Here is a 27,201-nt window from a genome sequence, read left to right on the forward strand (position 1 = left end):
AAAATTTGATCTTTGGAAGGATATCGTGTCACAGAGCTTTTTTTTAAGCCCCAACCGGACTCGGTGACATTGGGAGGAGTTGGGGGAGGGGGACCTGAAATCCTTGAAAATGCTTAGAGTGGAGGGATCGGGATGAAACTTGGTGGGGAAAATAAGCACAAGTCTTAGATACGTGATTGACATAACCGGAACGGATTCGCCCTCTTTGGAGGAATTGGGGGGAAGGGTTAATTCTAAAAAATGAGGTATTTCTAACTTGGGAAGCAGTGACCGGATCTTAATAAATTTCATATTTAGAAGGACCTCGTAACCCAGATCTCTTATTTGAAATTTCATCCAGATCTAGTGTCACTGGGGGAGGGGGACCGAAAATCTTGGAAAACGCTTAAAGCGGAGAGATCAGGATGAAACCTGGTGGGAAGAATAAGCACAAGTCCAATATATGTGACGGAAATAATTGGACCGGATCCGCTCTCTTTGGTGTTGGGGGGGAGGGAGTAATTCGGAAAAATTGAAAAAAAAATGAGGTATTTGTGCCTTACGAATGGGTGATGAGATCTTAATGAAACTTAATCTTTAGAAGGATCTTGTGCTTTAGAACTCTCATTTTAAATCCCGACCAGATCCAGTAACATCCGGGGGAGCTGAAGGGGGAAACCGGAAATCTTGGAAAACGCTTAGAGTGGAGAGATCAGGATGAAATTTCATGGGAAGAATAAGCACAGGTTATAGATACGAGATTGAAAAATTGGTACGGATCCGTTCTCTTTGGGAGAGCTGGAGGTTGTTAATTTTGAAAAATTAGAAAAATTGAGGTAATTTAACTTAAGAACGGGTGACCGGATCTTAATAAAATTTGATATTTAGAAGGAACTCATGTCTCAAAGGTCTTTTTTCAAATCCTGGCAATATCTGTTGCCATTGGAGGCAGTTGGAGGGGGAAACCGGAAATCTTGGAGAACGCTTATAAATGTTATAGATACGTGATTGACGTAACCGGACTGGATTCACTCTGTTTGGGCGAGTTAGGGGATGGGGTTCAGTGCTTTGGCGAGTTTGGTGCTTCTGGACGTGCTAGGACGATGAAAATTGGTAGGCGTGTCAGGGACCTGCACCAATTGACTTGATTAAGTCGTTTCCCCGATTTGACCATCTGGGGGGCTGAAGGGAGAGGAAAAATTAGAAAATTGAGGTATTTTTAACTTACGAATGGGTGATCGGATTCTAATGAATTTTTAGATTTAGAAGGACGTCGTGACTCAGAACTTTTATTTTGAATCCCGACCGGCATGAAGCCTCTGATTTTACATTCAAAGTCATCTATTGATTCTTAGAATTTTGCCGGAGCTCATACCATATGAGCTCTGGCTCTTCCGACCTCGTTACAAGTGCCATATGAGCTCTTAGCTCTTGTTTTTTTTTTTAATTTGACCTGATAAAGCCGTCATGAAGGGCCCTATGGTACCCTAAAAGCGCAATTTGGTTGATACTACTTCTCTAAACCCGATTGAGGCCTTATTTATAAACTATGTTTTCTATTAAATAATTTTTTTTAATTCGTATTAAAAGTGCAATGACAAAGTGCCATATAACATCCCAAAAGTACAATCAAGGTTGTTTAACTATTTTAAAATGAAAATACCAAAGTCTTATCAAATGAAAAATACTCCGCTCTTGAGCCTTTCCTTAAAATCCCCCCCCCTACCCGTCAGAAATTCTCCTAAATGAAAAGTTCTACTGAGAATTTTTACCCACATTTGAAATAACTATCATATTATAATTTCAAAGCGTTAAAAAAAAAAACAATAAGAATTATTAACTTACTCATTGAACAACGGTAGCAAAACAGAAATTATAGAACATTTCTGTAATTTTGCCATTAACTAGGCTAACCTATTTTATTGCTGATAAGGTTCTAGGATTTACAATGTGAAATCATAAGATTCAAAACTGGTATATTTGCATAAATATTAATATTGCATAGATTAAGAAGCGTAATTGATCCCTGTATTTTTACGTTTTCCTTACATATTAAATACTTAACCTCATCCTTATATATCACTTTCATTATGTCCATTTTTAAAGAAAATTTCGGAAACAATTGATAAGATTTTTCTACAGACAGCATTCAGAGGTTTTGTTGTTGAAAATTTCAATCCAATAGCCATCAGGATCTTTGATATGGGCTAATCCCTTCATTTTTCCGCCGTCTGGTTTCTTGACAAATTCCACACCAAGTTGTTCAAACCGTGCACACGCTGCGTGTACATCAGGTACCAATATGCCAATATGTCCTAAACATTAGAAAAATAAAATAAATATCTCAAGTACTTAAAGTACTTCTGAGTAAAATGCTGAATATGTGATACTTGAGTCTATATTATTTTCAGAGAACAGGAAATTAATTCACTTCAAAATCGAAATCATCCGTTTTATTATACATTTTAAAACCTAATTTATTATTATCAGAATTATTAATATTCAAATCTAAGAAATGATCTTCTAGACCTGTGCCATGTCTAGGTTCAAGAGTCAGCTCTGATGGCTAAATATTTTTAGAAATATCAATAAATTCTTTACAATTTAAAACCAAAATATCATCTAAATATATTTTATTATTTGACAAAGCTTTTTTTAAGTTATTTGGATTATTCTTATCCATCACATATTTATATTCTAGTGACTTAAAAATAAGTCAGCTACAAATGGGCTTGCATCCCCCCCCCACGGGAATTCCCAACATTGGCTTATATAAATTAACATTAAATCTTATATAAGTATTTATATAAAACAAATTCTAATTAGTCAACAATCATATCTAGGTTGTAACATCTCGAAGCAGTTTTAAAACAATTTATCCATCTGGCTTTTATATTATAAGTGTCTATTTTTAAGAACCTCTTACTAGATAAGAGGAACGATTTCTTAATAATTGTTTTTAAATTTTTTAACACTACATTAAGTGATAGATTAGTATACATTGTCGCAAAATCAAGGGACTCGATTTTTTTAGTCGAAACTATTGTTAAAACGTCTATCACCTGCAATGAATTATTAACACTCCAGTATGGATTAAAGTACATATATACGTATTTTAAAACTAAAGATACTCTCTAAAAGAAACAAGGAATATCATGCAAGTTAAAATACAATTCAAATGTTGTAATTAACAAAAACAAATTTTTTTTAGGAAAGTAAAGAGAAAAGTTTGAACTTAAACCAACAAAATCAATACTCTACGGTCTATCTAACGTATATCAATACAGCTAGTTAAAATGAACCAACTTCTAAAATTTCCCTATGTTTGTAGGATTATAGAAAACTAGCACTTTACTGAAAACTTAAAACAATATACAAGTTTCGGTACACTAAAAGTAAACCATTATATGACACTTTACATAATAAAATATTTTAGGATATTTTATGATAGTTTTGAAGACAAATTCGATGTCAAACCTTCTTGATAGTATTAAAACTGTTGATTAGCTTTAGAATTTGTTTCATAACTTGGAATTCTCTGTTGTATAGAAATAATAACCGAATTTTTAGGGTTCTTATAATAATTTATTTGTTCGTCATTTCGAGTAATATTAAAGCTTTTTATTACGATTTAAAATTGTGTATTACTCACTATTGATATTATAACTGCCAAGACCACATATAATCAGTTTTTAAGATAATTTTAATTTTATAGTCGTTTTAAAATTAATTAGTCATACATTTTTTTTAGCAGCTGCTTTAGAAGCTGGTTTTAGCCCCTGGCTTTTGGGTTTTAACCAAAGCGCTAGTTTGCTATATTCCTACAACATAGCAAAATGTCATAAGTTGGTTTATTTACACTAGTTTTATTGATACGGTATATGTTAGATAGACCGTGAAATAACAATTTTTGTTTGCAAGTTTCAACTTCGCTCTTTACTTCCCACAGAAAAAGTTTATTCTTAAAATTAATCTTTACCCGTTTTAAATTAATTTTACGGGTAAATTTGACAGCCGATGACTGTGAAGAAGTTGTACTTAAAACATGAAAACATTGTAGAAAAAGTTTGAGCCATTTATAATAATGTTTAGGGGTAGCTCAAGTACCTCAAAGATTAAGAAAAAAGAAAAAAAAGAAGGATTTCGATCAACTTGTATTTTGCTTTAAAAAAATATAAACAAAATTGTTTAGTTCCTATTTATGGTTGACCTGACAGAGTCTGCTTCCTGCTGTCGGGATAAACTCTGCGGTGTTCATTGACAACTTGCAGCAGAAATTGCAGCTGCGACTCATCTTGGGTTATAAAACCGCTGTACTCTTGAATGAGTGCCACTCCTCGCTCAGCGTGGTCATTGACGACTTTGAGTGACCTCACAGTTTCTGACGCTAGCTTGTAGTCGTGTCTATCTTCCCACAAGTCTGGATCAACTGTGAGAAATCCATCCGGAAGATCCATCATTTGAAAAAGTTTTGCTGACTTTGCTGTAACAAAATGTTCCAGGTTTTTATTCTTGGCTGAATCAAGATCAATGGTGATACGCTTGGTATGTTCCTGGGTCGTCTTCACTCTGCATGGCACTCACCATCAGTCTCTTCGTCGACGAACTGACGCGACTGTCGAAGAAAGCCAAGCCAACGAGTTCGGGTGACAAATACCACAAGTTACCGGAAAACTTGTTTGATGTGGCCTTTGAGATTGCCAAATGGATGGATGAGTACTCGAGCAGCGACTTCAGCAGTAGTAGGTCACTGTACGGAGCACCTGAGGCTAAAGGTGCAGAGATCCAGGCTTTCAGGTACACACGTACTGCAAACACACACACGTCATGCAAACCTCTTTCGTCTGTGAGAGTCAGTCTAAACTGAGCCTTGAACATCCAGATCTTTAAACTGTATATCACTTTGCTCATCCATCTGGCATGGTGCATCGCTCCGGGTGACATGAATCGTACTCCTCTCGCAGGAGTAGCACCAAGAAAGATGAGCACAAGTTCCAGGAATTCCTTGTAATCATCCCTCGGCTGGCTCTGTTCAAGGTGCTTGTTAGCAAAATCGATGGTACTTTGTTTGAAGTCATCCGCTAGACGCGCCACATCATCAGCTGCAATTCCTGTTTCATATTTATCTGTATCTATGAATCTCCAATAGTCCTGGAAGCGTTTGAAGAGTGGAACCTCAGGAGAAGATGTCGATCCCATGCACACTCGAAACGCAGCACCAATGACGAGCTCCATAATATGATGTCTACAAGCCAGTGACAAGAGTTCCTTACCTAGCTTCTGCTCCAACAGAACACAAGCACCAGAGATCCTGCCAGTGTTTGAGCTTGTAGTATCGAAACACATGGCTCGGATGTTGCCAGGTATGCCCCAGTCTTCAATAGCTCCGAAGACAGCAGAAGCCTGAGCCTCGCCTGTTCCGGATGGAAGCTTGGCTACTGTGAGTAGCTGTAAAACTTCTTTTCCGGAAACCAAAACAGGCAGACGATCAACCTTCTCTTTTCCAATGAGGTCGGGGATCAGTTTGCCGTCCCAGTGGACAACGAGGGGAACATCACTCTGAAACTTGGCTCAGATGCTTGCAGAACTGTGAATTCGATGTTTTGCTCTGAGTCGGCGAACTGAATCTCTATTTAGAGCTAGTTGGTCAATAGTCATTCCTAAGCTTTTGGCAGTTTCTGCTATGACAAAAACAGCCTTGCGGTCTGATACTTTAGTACGATCAAGAGCTGCTGCTAGTTCAGGTGTAACTACAGCTTTTCGGCCCCTCTTTCTTTTTTGAGTTCTGCTTCCTCCAACAGCCCCCTCACTGTCAACGTCTTCTGCTGCGCTGATCTCTGAACCAGATGTGGTAAGTTCGGCTGTGGAAGCCTCTATCTGTTGTATGTTCTCTGTTTGCTGTCGTCTTTTAAGTGTTTGCTGCTCTCTCTCAGACACCCTTTTCTCCTTGCAAGCTAGTGTTTCATCTACGCCAACCATTGACCCCCGTCTCCCTTTTTCTCGCTGGGCTAACAAGAAATCCTTGTCTTCTTGTATTGACATCGTGTTCAGGGCATCGGCGTGAGCGATGTCAAAAAGATCCTCGAGCCTAGATACGAAGGCCGCCTCTGTCGCCTGTTGAGTTGATGACTTTCGTGCTTTGTTCTTCTTGAGGAGACGCCATTCTTCAAATGCCTGCTCAAGCTTGGTTTGACAGTTTTGATGATCTCTCATTGGAATTCGAGCTTTCCGCCAAAACTTTGCTAGTTCGGTTACAGCAGCAGCCGACGAGTGCCTAATGGTCTCATTCAGTTCAAGGTGGAGATGAAGGAAGAACCCAAGAGCCATTCGCAATGAAGGCAGCTTGCTACCTCTTAATTCAGACACAGAGCTACCAATGAGATATAACTCCGTTCGAGATCTAGTTGCATTTGCCAACATTTTCAGTCTCAATTGGGTCTGAAATAAAAAGAAAACAGAATTTATAATCATGAACTTAGGCAGGGTGAATTTTTTTTAGAAAAAAGAGCAAAAATTGTTCAACTCATTGCTTCTCCAACAAAAGAATAGGCTCAGTTACATTCAAATTCGTCAATCAACGCTCAGTAGTCATTAACGTTATAGAAATCTACTGTCTTGAGACAAGTTAATACACAATTAGCTTATTATTGTAAAAAAAACAACACTGATAACAAAACAGAACTGATACAATATCGCCTCGAGCAAAAAACTACACCAGACTGAGTCTTGGTGTCCGAGACTCTAGTAAGCGCAACCGGTCAAAAGCAAACAAGTCTGAACACGTTCATCTCTGAAGGATGGAAATTTTGCATTGCCGGCTAAATTATGTCTGGTTCTGCTGCAAGTTGTCAATGAACACCGCAGAGCTTATCCCGATAGCAGGAAACAGACTCTATCCGGTCAACCATAAATAGGAACTAAACAATTTTGTTTATGTGTTTTTAAGCAAAATACAAGTTGCTCGAAATCCTTCTTTTTTACTTTTTCCTTCTTTTTTACTTTTTTTCTTAATCTTTGAGGTACTTGAGCTACCCCTAAACATTATTATAAATGGCTCAAACTTTTTCTACAATGTTTTCATGTGATATGGAACAACTTAGGGGGGTAAGAAAATAATATTTCCAAAATTTTTAAAATAAGCTCCACCCTAATGGGGAAGGTAAATAGTAAGGGTCTGCGAAAGCACAGGATTGTTGGCCCCTAGCCCCCATTTTACTTCCTGGCTGAAGGTTCAAGAAACAGAGATCAGCACCGCTGGTAGGGACTGTAAAGTCCGATGCCGTATTCTTTTTTTCACCTTTCACTATCAGAAATATGAAATATATTTATATGGCACAAGCTGAGTATTCCTGCAAAACAACAAAAAGTTTACAACAAAAAGCTTATTATTCGTGCTTTAAAAAACAATAGATATTTAGGCATTGAGAACGGGAATTTACGATATCCCCCCATCTCCTAGTTAACATAAAAAGACTTTGGACATAAATGAGTGGAATAGCAATAAAAAAAAAATCAGAATACAGACTGAAAACAAGAAAATCATGACAACTATCACGAAACAAACATGTAAATAGGTTTTTATTACTATAATTTCTCTACGATACATTACAAATAACTGTATCCTGTCTATTAAATAATAAAAGTAAGTAAATAATTTGAATAAGTAAATATCACAGTAAGTGATCTTTCTTTTAATATGCAACTTTGAGTGTTTCCAGAATCGAGTACCTACGCTTCTCCAACTCCTAAGTGACAAGAATTTGGGAAAAGGGATTAGTGATTAAGATTGTAGCTGCAAACCACGAAACTGGATGATTCTATTCCATTTTGTATTAAAATTAACGACAAGTTTCAAAAATAAGTGCATTAGATTAAAAAAAAGAGTGAATTATCAGAAAAATAATCAAATAGAAGGGACAGAACTATGGTTTTAAAAAAAATACCCCAGCAGGAATTGAACGCTTGACATTCTTACTTGAAGCTTAGAACTATACTAACTGAACCACGGCTTTGTTAATCTAATTTAATCTATTGATGTTAGTAGGACAATAATTGCGTAATTTACTAAGGGGGCATGGAAAGAGAGTATACGAGAGGTCTTTTTGTAAACCTGCAGTTAAGAGTTTCGGACCATAATTATTACAATGACACCGTTTTATAGTTCTAACTTTTTCAATTAAGAAGTTGCACCATAAGTGTTGTTTTTAGTGCTATATTGCATTTACCGGCGGTAGAATTGATAAAAAAGAGCACGTAGATATGACTATAAGATTTCGAATGAGCCATTGATAATCACTCTAAAAAGTTGTGACAACCCACAAGCCCCAGCTTGCAGAATTATAGAAAGAAGGTAAATATAATCAATAGCTTTTATATGAGCTACTAAAAATCTGTGTACGATGTTGTGGTAGTCCGCTAGCCCCACCCCTTGAGAAATGGCACAGAAAGTACCTTTTTCGTGAAATATGCTACTTGCACAGGATAATTTTGTATGGGTAGCAAAGATTAGTGCTACCCATACAAAACAAGAGCTAAGAGCTCATATAGCACTTGTGACGAGGCAAGAAGAGCTAAGAGCCAAGAGCTCATATGGTATAAGCTCTAACAAAATTCTAAGAATCAATAGATTGATTTAAAAGCAAAATTAGAGGTTTAATGCCGGTCAGGATTTAAAAGAAGAGCTCTGAGTCACGATGTCCTTCTAAATATCAAAATTCATTAAGATCCGATTACCCACTCGTAAGTTATAAATACCACATTTTTTCTAATTTTTCCTCTCCCTTTAGCCCCCCAGACGGTCGAATCTAGGAAAACGACTTTATCAAGTCAATTTTTGCAGGTCCCTGACACGCCTACCAATTTTCATCGTCCTAGCACGTCCAGAAGGACCAAACTCGCCAAATCACTGAACGCCTCCCCCCAACTCCCCCAAGGAGAGTGAATCCAGAACTGTTACGTCAATCATGTATCAAGGACATTTGCTTATTCTATCCACCAAGCTTCATCCCGATTCCTCCACTCCAAGTGTTATCCAAGATTTCCCCTCCATCTCCCCCCAATGTCAAAAGATCTGGTTGGGATTTGAAATAAGAGCTCTGAGACATGATTTCCTTCTAAATATAAAATTTCATTAAGATCCGATCACCTATTCGTAAGATATAAATACCCCAATTTTCACATTTTCCAAGAATTCCAGTTTCCCCCTCCAACTCCCCCCAGTGTCACAGGATCTGGTCGGAATTTAAAATTAGAGCTTTAAAGCACAAGGTCATTCTAAATATCAAATTTCATTAAGATCTGGTCAACTTTCGTAAGTTACAAATACCTCATTTTTCCAAATTACTCCCCCCCCCCCAAACTCCAACAAAGAGAGCAGATCCGGTCCGGTTATGTCAGTCGCATATCTTAGACAGGTTGTTATTCTTCCCATCCAGTTTCAGTCTGATCTCTCCGCTTTAAGTATTTTCTAAGATTTCTGGTCTACCCCCAACTGCCCCCCCCCCATGACGCTGGATCCGGTTGAGATTTAAAATAAGAGATCTGTGTTACGAGGTCCTTCTAAATATGAAGTTTCATGAAGATCCAATTACTCCTTCGTAAGTTAAAAACAAGTCATTTTTTCTAATTTTTCAGAACTACCCCCCTCCCCCCGATAGAGCGGATCTGTTCCAATTATGTAAATCCCGTATCTAAGACTTCTGCTTGTTTTTCCCACCAAGTTTCATCCTGATCCCTCCAATCTAAGCGTTTTCCGTGATTTTAGCCCCCCCCCCCAAAGTAACCAGATCCGGTCGGGATTTAAAACAAGAGCTTTGAGACACGATATACTTCTAAATATCAAATTTCATTGAGGTCCAATTACCCGTTCGTAAGTTAAAAATACCTCATTTTTTCTAATTTTTCAGAATTACCCCCCCCCCAACTACCCCAAAGAGAGCGGATCCGTTCCAGTTATGTCAACCATGTATCTAGGACTTGTGCCTATTTTCCTCACCCAGTTTCATCCCGATCCCTCCACTCTAAGTGTTTTCCAAGATTTTAGGTTTCCCCCTCCCAACTCCCCCCCCCCCAATGTCAGCAGATCCGGTCTGGATTTAAAATGACAGGTCTGAGACACGATATCCTTCCAAACATCAAATTTCATTAAGATCTGATCAACCGCTCGTAAGTTAAAAATAATTCATTTTTTCTATTTTTCTGAATTAACTGGCCACCCACTCCCCCCCTCTCCATATGGTCAAATCGGGAAAACGACTATTTCTAATTTAATCTGGTCTGGTCCCTGATACACCTGCCAAATGTCATCGTCCTAGCTTACCTAAAAGTGCCTAAAGTAGCAAAACCGGGACCGACAGACAGACCAACAGAATTTGCGATTGCTGTATGTCACTTGGTTAATACCAAGTGCCATAAAAAGTGACTTTCCTTTTTGTTCAAGGTGGGGGACAGTAATTTCCCTGAAATAGGTTTTCGACCATGCTGATTCCAATGGTACATTTTTCACGTTGATATGACGCCTTTTCCAAGGGATTAAGGCTTTTTTTCAAAATCACTGTAAATTTCCTATCACAGTAAAAGTTTACTTTGAAGATGAACCGAAATAATAATTGCCATTCCTGAATTAGTGTCGAATGGCAGTTTTTTTTTAATAGGCAGTTTTTTTTCAAAACATGTTTTTTAGCTTTCGGTTACTATGGACTGTTGATTGCTCTTTACTATGTTACAGTTGCTGCTACAACCATGAATAGAATTTGTATTCAAACACATTGCAACTGTCTACCCCTAAGACTTAGAATTACCCATTATGCAGTTAATTAAGGGAAATTTGTGCAAAATTGAGAGAAATTTGTTCACTAGATGAAGACCTCTCCTAAATATAGTTTAGCAAAAGATAACTGCACCCAAAAGGTTTGGAGGCCTGTAAGTAGGACTTAGGCTTTGTATGCATTAATTTATATTACTTTATAAATTTAACTAGGAATCAATCTTTAAAGTTTCAAGTTTCTTAAATTCTGATTTGTATGAATGATTTTTTCATAGTTCTTGTTTTCCTGTAAAATTAGGAAAAGTGGACATATTTCAATTTTGCATAATACAAAATATATATTATTCACATAGGGACACCCTTATGTTCGGTTTTATCTTCTCCTAAAAATTTTCTGTTTCACTTTGCCCCATGCAAATTTAAGGGTTTTTCCGCAAAAAAAGCTAATAATTTCCCCAACAATAGTATTCCCGCCGTTAAACTAAAAACTGCTAGCTAACATGCGTATGGAAACCAGGTCATCCAAAATTGGGTTCGAATGGCGTAAAGAAAGAGTCAATGGAAATTGGAACTAAAATATTAATATATTGGAACTAGAATAAAATATTAGGATTGAGGAGGAGCATGCGTAACTGTGTTGTGTTAGGGGTTTAGTGCTGTTGGGCTGTTCGTACTAGTAGTAATAACATTATTGGAGAAAATCTCTAACAAATCGGATACTCTGAGAAAATGATTGAGAATTTAAAGTGAAGTATTTCTGCTAGCTAACAACTCTATTTCCACCACCCAAACAAATACCTATTGTGTATCACTGTCAGCAAACAATTGGACAGCAGAAAAAACCCTTTACATTCAAGAGCACTAGAAACTTCCTAAACTTTTTCTGCTTTCCTAAAAAGTTGTCACATAAAATATGCACGAGAGAACGGTAGTTCGTGTGGTAGTTAGATCCGGCTTAGATAATAGTTGGTTAGTTTTGTTATTCTTTAGTCACAAAATTTTAATAAATACAAAAAGTGTACTACCATATCCTTTTGGTTCAGAATTTCCATTGTGATAGCCCTTGAATTCCAAGTCACTTTCAGTGCCCCAGTTATGAGTCAGCTCCAATGTCGCCTTTCTAGAAAGCGCCCAGATTGTCCTTTCTTTGGGATTTTCTGGAATCTCTTCTTTGTTTTCATAGCCCATAAAATACAGAGAAAATTTCATATCCTCAAAGTCCAGTTTCTTCAATAGTCTCATTCCCAAAACCCTGGTATAGAAGTCAAGAGACTTTTTTGGGTCCTTTATTCTATACATTGTTTGTTGGAAGATGAAATCCTGCAAAAGAATACAGATCATTAAGCATAACTTACTAGGCACAAGAACTAACCTAGCCCCCACTCAAGGTTGTATGCACATTGTTGCTTCAAATTGATTTTCGACAATAAATAATAATGCTGTTCAAAGTTTAAAAAAAAATTCTTGCAACAACAAAAAAAAAACCTTTTAATCAATCATACAAGCAATTCAAACTGGACTGAACTTAATAGGAGTTTAAGAAACTCAAATGCCAGGGGCAAGAAGCATGAATTTTTTTTTCCTCAGGCAGGAAGAATGGGGTATATAGATAGAGAGTAGGCCTCAAGATGAAAAATAAAGCTGCTAAATTTGGTTTAGGCTGGGAAGGTAAAAGTACTAGAATCCTAATCGCTAATTTTACAACTAAAAAATGCAGGGTATCCGTTATAGCTGTATAACACATAAGCTGCAACGTTATAACGTTGCATATATAACGTTATAGCTGTATATGTTCTTGCAGAACATTCTGACGAAGACAGTAGTGACTCAGATGAATTTTACTTACAGACATAATAATGATAGATGGTAATAAGCTTACCTAGGCTATGGATGTCAGGTGATTGATTTTTCTTCTAACGATAATTTCGACAGGACCTATGCCTGTCATCATCAGGTTAATTCAAATTTCTTACCAGAAAGTAAAATCACTAAATAAATAAAACTAAAAACACTGAACAACGCTTTCTGGCAAGAAATTTGAATTAACCTGATGATGACAGGCACAGGTCCGGTCGAAATTATCGTTAGAAGAAAAATCAATCAATCATCGATTCAAGCATATATCAACTGCAACATGATTGACAAATGAAAGTGTGATCCAGTCAAGTTAAAATAATACGTTGAGACAAAGACATCAGAGGCTTGGAATTTCACAAGAGCGACAACCAGAGTGAATACTGCAACAAATCAGATCTATATAGGATAATCCAAAAAAGATTCATGTCCATGAGAAATCATATGAAGAACCTGTCTTAGGCTCAGCCCAGGGCCCTCCTCTTGATGCCTCAGCACCTGGGATATCCTGTAGACAGATCATTACCAGTGAAGCAAAAGCAATTATATCCGTTGAGTCTTTGAGATGGCTTGACCAAAAAGAGATAGAAAAAAGAAAAAGAGAGATGATCTTTCCAGTGAAGACTCTGACGTCTCACTGGCTTTCAAAACTGACCACATGGACATCTGTTATACGGTTGGCAGTAAGAAAGAAGAAGAGGAAGAAAAGAAGCTAAAAATACAGCTAAGCGAGTATTATGCTGTAGCAAACGATAGCAAACGTGACAAACAAGGCTTATACATTGGAAGGGTGCTTGATTTACATGAAGAAAATCTTGTTTGCATAAAATATCTTTGCTGTCTGAGTTGAGGCAACTATTCATATTACTTGCCCAAAGAAGACGAAATTGACAAAATTGAAGAATACATCTTTGCTGGAACATTGGATCTTTCAAGAGCTGGTCCATTCACTCTACCATAATTCCAAATTTGGTAGGTCATCAGCTTGTAAGAAGCATACTAGGGCCTGCAGGTGATCACAAATTTAATTTCTCAACTCTCTCTGATACTAATTGATTTGTTTTCAATAAAAATCCCTTTTTTACAACTAGAATAAAAAATACTTTTTTCTCTGATACCAATTGAAATTACATCCCCCCCCTATTATTTGTGGTATGGTGTTAAGTGTTTTTCATATGTGCAATAACAATTTAAAACTCCATTTTCAGGGGGTTCTTCTGTGTACAGAGTAAGACCAACACTGTCAGAACTACCCGTGGTAAGAAGAAAACCTATTTTCCACTATGGTACATGAAAGCTATTTATGGTTTTTTTTTTCTTTTGTATATTATTCCTGTACACAAAAGTATCCTCTATCATGTCTTAGGGTGAAAGAATCTTCATCTATCCAGGCATATAATTTACCTGGGGGAGTCAGATTTGCCCCAGACTTGGGGTACGTTTGACCTCTCTGAGATGGGTTAATTTGGTCTAGTCACTCACGGAAAACAATAAAAATTGCAAACGTTCTAGATTGTGAAGAATATTACTAGCATGACCAAGAGTGACGTCAAATAGTTTTTATTTTACCAGAAACTGCAAAACGATTTTGGGACCAAATTAAGCTCAGAAAAATTGATAGTGGGTCGGCTTTACCCATGTTCACCCTACAAGATAATAGTGTACACAGGAGGGCTGTTCATAATGTTCAAAGTAAAGATTGCAATCTAGTAGTGTCTATGGTTTATTTATATATGAAACTTCGAAGGGTAACTACCTCCTGGGAAGTTATGACGTTGACAGGCTCCAAGATGAGAATTTGGGAGGAAGTTTCCAGGAACAGTTGAATACTAAACTGGAGAACTTAAAATTAGAAAATGGGTGGAGTAATTTTAAGAAAATAATTTATAAAGTTGCTGCTGGTATCTCAGGGAAGAAAGTTTGGAATACAGCTGTGAATGTTAGTGGAAAGCTTTACCTTTAATAGAGAAGAAAAGGGCCTTTAACAGGGATAAACTGAAGGTAAATCAAACTCTTTGTGTCAGGATTAAAAATTGTTGAAAAAGATTGTCAAACATACAAATAGCAAGCCAAATTGTGGACACGTATAGTAAAAACAAAACAGATACGATATAAAATATTAGTTTTTACCATGAAGAAGACTACGTTAAAAAGAACAAACAAAAATCAATTGAAGAAGTTTTTCCACAAAGCAAGTTTTTCAAAGAAATGTAAAGAGCTACATTAAGTCAACAGTGAGCAGATATAAAATCAGGTAACCTCCCAAGCGTAAAACAGCCACAAATAGTAAATCACCGTCAATAAATAAACGAGACTCAAAACGAGCTCTCTCTCTCTCTCTCTCTCTCTCTCTCTCTCTCTATATATATATATATATATATATATATATATATATATATATATATATATATATATATATATATATATATATATATAAATTGTTTATATATATATATATATATATATATATAAATATAAATATATATATATATTTATATATATATAATAAATTGTTTGTGTGTCGACTGACGTCATGTCTGTTGACTGACGTTATTTTTGTCGACTGACGTCATTATAAGGATTGAGCATTATGACGTCATGTATGTATTTTGTATGTTTGTATATGACGTCATTATAAGTATATAAGAAGGCGTTTCAAAGAAAAATTTTTAGTATATTAAAATGACAGAAGAAACAGCCCAGGAAGCTGCTCAAATAGTTTATTCAAGAGAAATTTTAGTATAAATCCTACAATGGCAGAAGAAACAGCCAAGGAAGCTGCTCAAACAGTCAATGCCAAAAGGCTTGCGGCTAAAAAACGCAAAACCGCGCAGTTAGATGAAAATCAGCCTGGACAGCAAGAATCAAAACGTATCAAAACTGAAAATAATAGCGATGATGATTGGGTTCGGGATTCTGACTTGGATAAGGTCATCAACGCCTACCAGATTTTAGTTAAAAAAACAAAGGTTCGGGATTCTGACTTGGATAAGGTCATCAACGCCTACCAGATTTTAGTTAAAAAAACAAAGGTTTGGCAAAACGTATTTAATAGTGACGAAAGACAAGCCAAGGTAAAACAAACCAAACAGCTTGAAAGTGATACCGATGATAAAAAAAATGACGTTGAAAGGACTATCGTTTCCCAGTTGCAACATCTTTTCCACAAAAATAATAATTTAGTGCTTATGTTCAAAACAGCAATCGAATTGATGCCTACTGAAACGCAACTGTCAACGAAGTGGCAATCGTTATGGTCGGTGATCAGTTCTTACCTCGAGATAATATTCTTTATAGGCGAAACAATCAGTTGACAAGAATTGCTTAAACTCATCGATGCTACGATGCCCTACAATAACCTATCATTGTTTGGGATAGAGCCAACGGCTATCACTTTAATATTAAATTGATAAATCTAGCCACTAACAAAGAAATGGATAAGAAATGCAGCGCAGTGAAATATTATGCCTATAGATTAATGATTCGTCATTTATTACATTTACATAATTCATCTTGGGATTATATACAACATCTTTTACGTCCTGGAAAATCGCCGATTCATAGACATGACATTACGGCCCGTATCTTCCGGCAAAAGTTGCTCTCCTTCATCTCCTACAGAGTTATGGGAGAAATATAAATCGCAAATGACCGAGAATATACTCCACCGAAAACGGCTAAAAAGGTCAGATATGACCTTGGACTTTACAACAGAAATTTATAACTGCACTTTAGTTATGATTGAAGATTTGTGCTTATCTATTGCAAACAAACTTCTCAAGCATTTGGGAATGCTTTCACCTAATCGTAGTGCTTCGTTTTCTACATGTGTAGAATGGTATCGTGAACAAAGTTACAACACAATTGATCTATTGTCGTATGTTACAGACCTTTTATTTTTAGTTATGATTGAAGCACTTTAGTTATGATTGAAGATTTGTGCTTATCTATTGCAAACAAACTTCTCAAGCATTTGGGAATGCTTTCACCTAATCGTAGGGCTTCTATTTCTACATGTGTAGAATGGTATCGTGAACAAAGTTACAACACAATTGATCTATTGTCGTATGTTACAGACCGAGACACCGGGACACAGGGAATATAAATGACGACCGGGAAACAGGGATACAACTACAGCGGGGACGTCGGAAGGGCACATGGGGGATATATAAATGACGACGGGGACACAGGGAATATTTGATTAGCAATTACCATCAACAAAGCCTAAGGGTAATCATTAGAAAAATGCGGTATAGATCTGAATACGGATTGTTTTCCCGTGGACAATTATATGTTGCATGTTCAAGAGTCGGTAAACCTGACAATCTATTTATATGCACAGACAATGGGACACCAAAGAATATTGTATATTCGCAAGTTTTACGTAGTTAAAAACATAAATATATATATATATATATATATATATCTATATTCACAGGTGGGACACAGGGACACAGCTACAATGGCGCGTAACTAATATGGCACGTAACAAAATACGCGCGCGGGGGGGCTTGGGGGGCACGAAGCGCCCCATCAGCTAGGTGTTGTTGTGGCGCGAAGCACCACACCAACAGCTAGTAATTACTAAGAGTAGGACTGAAAACCCTCATGCCTTCTCAAGACCAGAACATAATACAACAACCCCTTGAATAAAAAGCCTTATATGCCTCTGGGCAATTACTTAAAACACTTGCCACTGGGCTCTGGGGGATCGTGTCGACCCCGAAGTTCATGTTTCCTGATGTTTGAACTAATTTCAATAAAATGGCAGTCTCAAAATTTTAGCGGATGGGTTTTGGGAAAACGACATGAGGGGCTAGTTGACCTCTGATCTCCTTTTACTCTAATATTGAGCTAGAATGTTCAATTTCCTATCGAATGAACCATCTTTGAAGTTTATATAAGCAGCCCTTCTATGAGAACCAAATATGCCCCAGAGTATAACCTTCAACATCTGCTGTTGGTCCCTGTTGGGTTCTGTTGACCCCGAAGTTTTGCTATTTGTTAACACTGAAGTTGATGTTGACCCTCATGTTTCGTCATTTGATAGTCCAACATAGTGGCTATCTCAATATTTTAATACGGCAGATTTTGAGAAAAGAGGACGAGCGTATAAGTGTGGGTGTTGGGGGGAAGGTAGGCCAAAGACCCGCAAATCAAATTTGATGACTCCTAAAAAGGTAACTAGAACTTTCAGTTTCCAATCAAATTAGCCACCTATTATGTTTATACCACCACTCCTTTCATAAAACCTTATCTGCCCCTGGGGCATAACTTACAACACTTCCCTCTGGGTTTGCAATTGAATGAACCCCTAATATAAAAACCATATATGCCCTAGGGCACAACTTAACACTTGCCTGTGGGTTTTTTTTCGAATCCAGAGGTTTTGTCATATGATCTTTGAACTTTTTTTTAATAAAGGCTCTCTCAAAATTTTTAATTGATGCATTTGGGATAAAAGGGTGTGGAAGAGTGGGGCTGATGCCCTCTGATCACTTTTGACTCTTCAATTTTGAAGAGCCTTTTGGTTGAAAATAGTTAAAAGATCAGATAATAAAACTTCTGGAGTCAACCCCCCCCCCAGGGAGAAGTGTTTTAAGTTATGCCCTGGGGTAGAAAAGGTTTTTATGTCGAGATGGTCATATGAACTTGCGATCTAGCTCATTTGATTGAAAATTGAAAATTAAAGTTACCTTCCAAGAGTCAAAAAGGATCAGAGGGCCTCTACTCCCTCCCCCCAAAAACACACCCTCTGTTCCCCAAATGTATCCTATCCAAATTTTGAGATTGCCAGTTTGTTTGACATAGTCCAACAATAAGATAACAAAAACTTCAGGGTCAAGACAATCCAGCCCCCAAGCCCGGAAGAATGTTTGTAACTTATGCCCTGGGGGCACATAAGATTTTTATGGAAGAAGTAGTCCTATAAACCATGGAAGGGACTCTAATGGCTCAAAATAAAGAGTTCTAATTCCACTTTTAAGTGTTAAAAGTGATCCAAAGACAAATAGCCTCACCCCTAACTCTCTTTTCCGCAAAAGCATCCACTCAAATTTTTTCATAGCCATTTTGTTCGAAGTAGACAAAAGTTAATGTAGCAAAACTTCCAGGATAATACAAACTGGGTAAATGTTGCAAGTTTTGCCCTGTGGGGCATATAAAATTTTTATGGAAGGGGAGATCATATAAAATTCAGAGGGGCCCATTTGAATGCCTAATCGGAATTCCTGGTGCTCTTTTTAACGAGGTCAACAAGGTTTGATTGGAAAGGAGGTCAACAAAATCATTTAGGGCTATACAGACTTTTGTGGGATGGGAAGATGCTGTAAAGAAAGACTTAAGAGAAATTCCTGGGAAGTTGCAAAGAGGGAGGCTTTGAACAGATTACGATGGAGGAGGGGCATGTATAGCGGTGTTGGCCTCAGGCAGCTTGGTGCTGTGGTGAGTTGGTAGTATACTATGATGCATTAAATATAACACTAGCAGTTTGTTTTCAGCAATCTATAGTCAAAATGGAAAAATCAAGCAATTGTCAGCAGTGATGATAATCATACTTGATAAATTGGTGTAATTCTAGTTTGGGGGCTTTTTGCTATTTTGGAAAGTGGTTGAGGAAGGTGATCAAAACTTTTAGGAATGTATCCAGAGCCCTAATAGCAATGTTGTAAGATATATTGAGCCCCTACCTCGCCTCCAGTTTCTTCCAGAGGGCACTGATCTTTGTGTTATAAAATTGAAACCTTTTAAAATACATCTTTGGGTCAAGTGAAACAACAGAAGTGTCTGAAGCTTTATATCTTTGCTCAATCATAAATTATAAGCTTCAAAAGATAGGCAAATCTATTTTTAATTTAGGAAAATGCCATTGTTTGTCCTTAAAAATATATTAAAATGGCAAGATTTGCATCTTCAGAAAGTAAGGCTGATGGAAAATAGACTGAAAACTAAAACTGCACAATGGTTTTCCCCAAAATTTAGAAACACCATAAGGAAATGATAGATTTAGTAGTTTTGCAGTGCCTTCACTAATGTTATATTTATTGCCCTGTGCTCACTCCTGAAAATTTCATCTATCTTTCTCAACTAATTTTCAAGATAGTAATCAGCCTCTAAACTGGAACTTTACCTTTTTTACTCCTTTTCCACCAAAAGTTGTAACCTCCACAATGCACACAACTTGAACCACAAAAAAAAAGGACATAAAGCAATCCAGAATGCCTATCTTTTTGTTCTAGGATATCTCCTTTTAGAGCTGGTATTCTGAAACTTGCCCCCTGTATCTTACCAAAATGTGAACTGTTTCACATGAACTGCACCCTTAGAAAAATATATGGTACAAATTTAGTGATTAGCTCCTCCACAGGGAAAAAATTAAACCATTGAAAATTATTTTTAAAAGATTCAAAAATACTTATGTTGCCCATAAAAGCATATCATACTACTTTATTCCCATCTCCTAAGGTGCAAATATACAACCCAAACTAGCCTAGACACTCCTTTAATTACCTGTTGCTTGTTGCCATTGTTATGGCTTGTTCGTCACTGAATTAATTTAGAAAAAGAGCAGGCCTATGGAGTACTGCCAGTTCTTTGTCAAGAATCCTCCTGTGAAGGAAAGATTAAAATTACAAAAAGAAACAGCTAAGCACTAGAATCTTTATTCAGCACTTTCAGAATATAATGGTCCCTACTGTAAGCCTCCTTGCAGCTTACCTACAAATTTAATGTTTAGGTGTTTATCAACCACTTAAACCTTTACTTTGTAGTATCTGTGACCAATAATAGGTCAAGAAAGTCTTATTGCAGTTTGATGGCTCAACTTTGTAATGCTATAGCTCAATCAGAGGTGCTCTAAGGCTATAAATAGCTTAACTAGGAGATAACAGTCAGAAAACAGCAGCATATCTATTCTTGCTTCCCAAGGAAAAGCTTTTCTTTGCCTGCTTATCCCTCATCTTGCCTCTTTGCCCCCCTGCCACTATAAGTTTTGATTTTTGTAAAATTTTAAGAGCTACTTTTTGCTATCTTGGAAGGGGTTGGGTTAAGAAAATGTAAATATCATTGATGGACCTAGAGACTGGGGTATTTTTTGATAAGTTCTTTTTATATGACAAGATGTGATGCTCATCAAAAATGTATAGAAATGAGCAACAAAATACATACAAAGTCTAGCATCAACCTCATATGCAGACCGCCTCAGGTACCTTAAATTACCCACTCTGGTTTACAGACGCTTGCACAGCAATATGATGGTTACTTAAAAGCTGCAGAACGAAAATTCAGCAATCTTTGGCAACAGTCTCAGTACTATCCAGCACAACACAAGAGGACACTCCGAGAAGCTACCAAAGTCAATTTTCCGATTGAAAACTTGCCAAACATTCTTTTCAAGAAGAGTCATAAACCATTGGAAACAACTGAAAGATTCAACTGTCAGTGCTCCCTCCATCCAATCCTTAAAAAACCAACTTGATAAAGAGAAGGAGAAGAAGCAGTGGAGGTTTGACTGGCCGTCATCAACTCAAGAGCACTACAGGTCTGGAAGACCTTAAAGTTCTCAGATGGATTAAGGTGATTAAGGTAAGTATCTATTTCCATTCTTTCTCCCTCTAGAGAGCACTGACCTTTAAGGATTTTTGTTTTATAAAATGAGTGTGCAGAATAGATATTCTGCTTAAATGAAGTACCATACAAAAAAATTATTTATTAAGGAATGTCCAGGGAAGGTATTTTGAAGCACCAACTTCAACTCCTTCTCTATCTAGAGAGTACTGAAGTTAGATTACCTTTAAAAATCTTTGTGTTATAAAATTTAAACCTTGCAAAATAGATCTTGCACTTAAATGAAGTGGGCTTCAAGAAAACTGTTTTCAGCTTCACAACTTTGCTCAGTCTCAATATATATGGTTTCAAAGATCTGCAAATAGATTAGATTAGATTAGATTAATTTATTTCAAAAACATGTATACAAAACATTTTGCTGCACCTGCTAAGAAAGCCCCTTTGGGCTTGTTGGCAGCAGGTGGCAGTCATCTCTACTCTACATATTACTACATACAAAGATTCTACTTATGACACTCACGCATTATTACTATACTTTTGCATCATTACCATACTATTCTTTTGCAAGGAAGAATCTCTTAACAACAGCTTTGAAGGAAGCCAAATGACTCGAATTTCTTATTTCAATTGGAATAATATCCCATACAGAGGGGGCAAAATTTCTAATCACGAAAGAAGCTCTAGCCGTATTTCTAAATGGGTGTACCAGATTTGATGCCCCTCGTGTATTGTGGCTATGAAGATCACAATTAATGGAGAAAAAATTTTCGAAAGAAGAGGGAAGTATATTATTAATAAATTTATATGTGAAAATACTAACTTGGTAGTCTCTTGTTTTTGAAATATCAAAAAGTTGATTCTTAGTATAAAGTTCATTAATATTATGAGTAAATAAAGTTTTAGGTGATAAAAGTTTAACGGCTTTATTTTGGATTTTTTGGATTTTTTTATAACATGATACAAAATTACTAGCCCATAAAGAGCAACCATAGCAAATATACGGGTAAAAAATAGCAAAATAAAGTAACCGAAGAATTTTATAGGATACTAGGTTTTTAACTCGGCGAAGCACACCCAGAGATCTGGACAACTTTGAAGCTATAATATTTGAATGTGTTTTCCATGATAGATTTTCATCAATCATAAAACCTAAATACTTTGTTACCTTTACTCTTTTTATTTGATTTCCGTTTATTATTAATTCTAAATTAGTTTCAATACTAGATATCCGAGAAAATAGAATGTAGTTAGTTTTATTATAATTTAATGTCAAAAGATTGAAATCTGCCCACTCAATAAACTCGGTCATTGCCTTTATCATTTTATCAAAAAGTAGATCAACTGATGGAGCAGCTACAAGTAAAAGAGTATCGTCTGCAAAAAGGATTATACCAGCCTCTGACAAATAATACTTAATCCGATCAATAAATATTAAAAATAAAAGAGGACCTAGTATAGAGTACATTTCCTAATTTCAAAAAAAACATTGATGTGGTTGGAAATTCTACTCATATAACAGGAATTGCATTTTCAAAACTAAAACCAGAAAAAAAAGTGAAAATAGAAAATTGAAGCATAATGCTGTTTTGTAAAAATTCCAATTGGTAGCATAGGCTATAGTATAGACCTGTCAAGAGGTTAAGATTTTTATATTTCTAAATCAGAAGAGGATAAACATAGTAGTTTGGAAACATCTTCTTGGAGTATGTTTTTTGGCCCTGGATTCATCACTGAAAGTTTCATTTTCCCAACATAACCCCTTTCCAATATAACAAAGAACAGCTCATCTTGAATTTTCCCTTAGGGTTTAATAGTCACCAGCAGCCTAGGCTCTGGCTGCCAGGGTTGTGCTTGTGATACTATCTGCTTTATGATACACTGTCCATTCTTAGAAGGCTGAAACTCAGAGGGTAGAGGGGCTAAATATGAAAACACTTTCATTTGTGTTGCTGTCTTTTATCTGTTAGTTCGTAAATTTATTTAACATTTGGTAAATGTTTAGTTTCATCACAAGCTGTCTAAAGTGCATATTACTGCATATAGCAAGATTCTGATGATCACTTATTGATTCTTTGTCATTATTAGGGAAGTGCATCTATTTTTTAAGCTTTCTAAAATCCACCTCCAATGAGACTCAAAATATGTAAAGTAGGCTTGCTTAGAGGAAACATTGGTAAAATTCTAGCTAATCGACTTCTTGCTATCAGACAGTTTGTGGTAATGAACTGTAGTAAGGAGCGACCCGGCTCAATAGTAACTGAAACTCTAAAAAATGGTATTTTGATACCAATAGTTACATCAAAAGAATTGCATTTTAATGCTGATTTTAAATATATAAGTTTTATCAAGATCAGTTATACCCATCAAAAGTTGTGAGCCTGAGAAAATTTGCCTCATTTTAGAAAATAGGAGGAAACACCCCCTAAGAGTCATACAATCTTATCGAAAATCACACCATCAGATTCAGCATATCAGAGAACCTAATTGTAGAAGTTTCAAGCTCCTATCTACAAAAATGTGGAATTTCGCATTTTTTGCCAGAAGACTGATCATGGATGCATGTTTATTTGTTTTTTTCCCAGGGGTGATCCTATCAACTGAGTAGTCCTAGAATGTCGCGAGAGGGCTCATTCTAATGGAAATTAAAAGTTCTGGTGCCCTGTTTATGTGACCAAAAAATTGGAGGGCACCTATGCCCCCTCCCATGCTCATTTTTTCCTAAAAGTCAGCAGATCAAAATTCTGAGATAGCCATTGTATTCACCATAGTCGAAAAACCTAATAACTATGTCTTTGGGGATAATTTACTCCCCTGCAGTCCCCATGGGAGGGGCTGCAAGTTGCAACCCTTGACCTGTGTTTACATACAGTAATGGTTACTAGGAAGTGTGCAGACGTTTTCAGGGGGATTTTTTTGGTTTGGGGTGGGGGGGGGGTTTACATGGGAGGATGTTTCCATGGAGAAACTTCTCATGGGGGAGTAGAATTTCAATGAAGGGGCACAGGATTTTCAAGCATTATTTGAAAAAACAATGAAAAAATAAATGTGAAAAGTTTTTTGTACTGAAAGTTCTGGTGCCCTGTTTATGTGACCAAAAAATTGGAGGGCACCTATGCCCCCTCCCATGCTCATTTTTTCCTAAAAGTCAGCAGATCAAAATTCTGAGATAGCCATTGTATTCACCATAGTCGAAAAACCTAATAACTATGTCTTTGGGGATAATTTACTCCCCTGCAGTCCCCATGGGAGGGGCTGCAAGTTGCAACCCTTGACCTGTGTTTACATACAGTAATGGTTACTAGGAAGTGTGCAGACGTTTTCAGGGGGATTTTTTTGGTTTGGGGTGGGGGGGGGGGTTTTACATGGGAGGATGTTTCCATGGAGAAACTTCTCATGGGGGAGTAGAATTTCAATGAAGGGGCACAGGATTTTCAAGCATTATTTGAAAAAACAATGAAAAAATAAATGTGAAAAGTTTTTTGTACTGAAAGTAAGGAGCAGCATTAAAACTTAAAACAAACAAAAATTATTACGCATATGAAGGTTTCACCTCCTTGTTATACCTCACTCTTTACGCTAAAGTATTTTCAGTACTTTCAACTATTAATTCTATGGCCTTTGTGATTCAGAGATCATTCTTATGGAATTGGGACAAAATCTAAGCTTTAGTGTTAAAGAGCAATGAAGGTTGAACCCCTCATATACACAATAAAAACATACAAATATAGAAGTTTGTTATGTAAGTTAATTTGTAAGTTACATATATTTTTTTCCAATGAAAATGTTTGTAAAAAATTAAAAGTTCTAGTTTCTTTTTTAAGTAGTCAAAAACTTGGAGGGCAACTAGGACTCCTCCCTTGCTCCTTTTTTCTCAAAATCTTCTCAAAAACGTCCAGAAATTAAATAAAAAAAACAAATTTTTTGAATGAAAGTAAGGAGCAACATTAAAACTTAAAACAAACAGAAATTACTCCATATATGGAAGGGGCTATTCCTCCTCAACACCCGCTCTTTATGCTAAAGTTTCTTACTGTTTTAAAAATAGAGTTAAGAGAAAGAGTCAAACTTTAGCATAAAGAGCAGGACATTGAGGAGGAAAAGCTCCTTTCATATATGGAGTAATTTCTGTTTGTTTAAGTTTTGATAATGCTCCTTACTTTCATTTAAAAAAAATGTTTTTTTTTATTTAATCTCAGAAAAGGTTTAGGTTAGGAAAGTGAAACTGTCAGGGATGAGTCTACAGACTAAAATATGTCCTGGGAAGGTATTTTGAAGTATCCACCTCTACTCCTCCCTCTAGAGGGCCCTGAAATTTGCCTACATGACAGGTTTTTGAAAACCTGTCATGACCTAAGAAATTTTGACAAAACAACATTTTACCTTAATTTTCAGTTACTAGTTGCTTTTTCTCTGCCTTTAGTTCTGAAAATGTAATTCCTGTTATTTGAGTAGAATTTTGGGTAAAATTCTAGTTAATTGACTTCTTGCTATCTCAGAAAGGGTTTAGGTTAGGAAAATAAAACTTTCAGGGCTGAATCTACAGACTAAAGTTTGTCCCGGGAAGGTATTTTGAAGCAACTACCTCCAATCCTTCTCCCTCTAGAGGGCCCTGACCTTTGATGACCTTTAAAAACATGTGTGTTATAAAATTGAAACCTTGCAAAATAGATCTTCTGCTTAATTGAAGGACAACAAAATTGTTTTCAGCTTCATAACTTTGCTCAATTTCATTTTATAAGGTTTTAAAGATATGCAAATACATCTCCTAAATTTTGAAAAAAAAATTTATATGGCTCGAAATTCTACTCAAATAACAGGAATTGCATTTTCAGAACTAAAGGCAGAGAAAAAGCAACTAGTAACTGGAAATTGAGGTTAAATGTTGTTTTGTCAAAATTTCAATAGGTATAGGTACCTGTCATGTAGGCAAATTTCAGGGCCCTCTAGAGAGAGAAGGAGTGGAGATGGGTACTTTAAATTACCTTCCCGGGACATACTTTAGTCTGTAGATTCAGCCTTGAAAGTTTCATTTTCCTAACCTAAACCCTTTCCAAGATAGCAAAAAGTCAATTAACTAGAATTTTACCAAATTTTGAGCCATATCAATGTTTTTTTTTTAAAAATTTAGGAAATGTATTTGTATATCTTTAAAACCTTACAAAATGGAATTGAGCAAAGTTATAAAGCTGAAAACAGTTTTGTTGTACCTCAGTTAAGCAGAAGATCTATTTTTAAGGGTTTCTCTTTTATAAGACACGTATTTTTAGAGGTCATCAAAGGTCAGGGCCCTCTAGAGGGAGAAGGAGTTGAGTTAGTTGCTTCAAAATACCTTCTCAGGACATACTTTAGTTTGTAGATTCATCCCTGAAAGTTTCATTTTCCTAACATAAACCCTTTCTGAGATAGCAAAAAGTCAATTAACTAGAATTTTACCATAACATTACCTATAGAGCAAAGTGTATTAGTGCATGAGCCCAGCTGGCAGCAGGGTAAGGTCTATAGCCTACTTTATATTTATGCTTGGAAAAATATGCTTTGCTCTATAGTTAATGTTACCTGTAAGCAAGCCCACTTTATGTATTTTTAGTATGTCCCATGGAGGAGCAGGGTCAGCCAGAAATGGATGCACTTCTAAGTAGGCCTACTATAGTATGGAAACTATGCTTCTTTACAGCATAGTTTCCAATTTGGACAGCTTGTTATGAAACTAAACATTTACCTAGCATTTTTTGAGAAGTTCATGCATCCAAAATAAAATATAGCCTAGGCCTAGGCTATTCCCATTCAAAGACAGGTCTTGATGCACAGACAATACTAGCCTATTACTCTAGGGCTAGGCTATTTGGTATTATCGGTAGGCTTTAGAAACTATAGTTACCTTTGTAGAAGTATCGGGCTCTGCACACACATTTGCTATATCCGAGTCACTCAACATGTTTTTTTTACTTTTATCTCAGAACCAGGCTTATTAGCAGGGTTGCCACTGGGCTAGATCTAGAAAAAAAATCCATGACTTCCAGTTCCATGGGAAAGGAATC

At 36.5% G+C, this 27,201-nt stretch overlaps 1 protein-coding gene across 1 annotated transcript; it reads right to left on the reverse strand.

The window, feature by feature from the left end:
- Positions 1 to 1,938: 1,938 nt before the first annotated feature.
- Positions 1,939 to 27,201, reverse strand: LOC136043028 (lactoylglutathione lyase-like). Its single transcript, XM_065727917.1, has 3 exons — positions 27,042 to 27,201; positions 11,770 to 12,064; positions 1,939 to 2,294 (listed from the first exon to the last, which is right to left on the reverse strand). Exons 1-3 carry the CDS (start codon positions 27,096 to 27,098, stop codon positions 2,116 to 2,118), a joined length of 531 nt encoding a protein of 176 aa, XP_065583989.1. The 5' UTR covers positions 27,099 to 27,201; the 3' UTR covers positions 1,939 to 2,115.

Source organism: Artemia franciscana, unplaced genomic scaffold, assembly GCF_032884065.1.
Source record: "Artemia franciscana unplaced genomic scaffold, ASM3288406v1 Scaffold_284, whole genome shotgun sequence".
NCBI lineage: Eukaryota > Metazoa > Arthropoda > Branchiopoda > Anostraca > Artemiidae > Artemia > Artemia franciscana.

What these genes read in the sequence shown, in the direction of transcription:
- LOC136043028 (XM_065727917.1), bottom strand. Translation starts at nt 27,098, where the DNA reads ATGTTGAGTGACTCGGATATAGCAAATGTGTGTGCAGAGCCCGATACT. An exon ending in AGCCCGATACTTCTACAAAG is followed by an intron (nt 12,065 to 27,041) that starts GTAACTATAGTT and finishes ATTCTTTTGCAG; the next exon opens with GATTTCATCTTCCAACAAAC. An exon ending in TTCTGAACCAAAAGGATATG is followed by an intron (nt 2,295 to 11,769) that starts GTAGTACACTTT and finishes TCTAATGTTTAG; the next exon opens with GACATATTGGCATATTGGTA.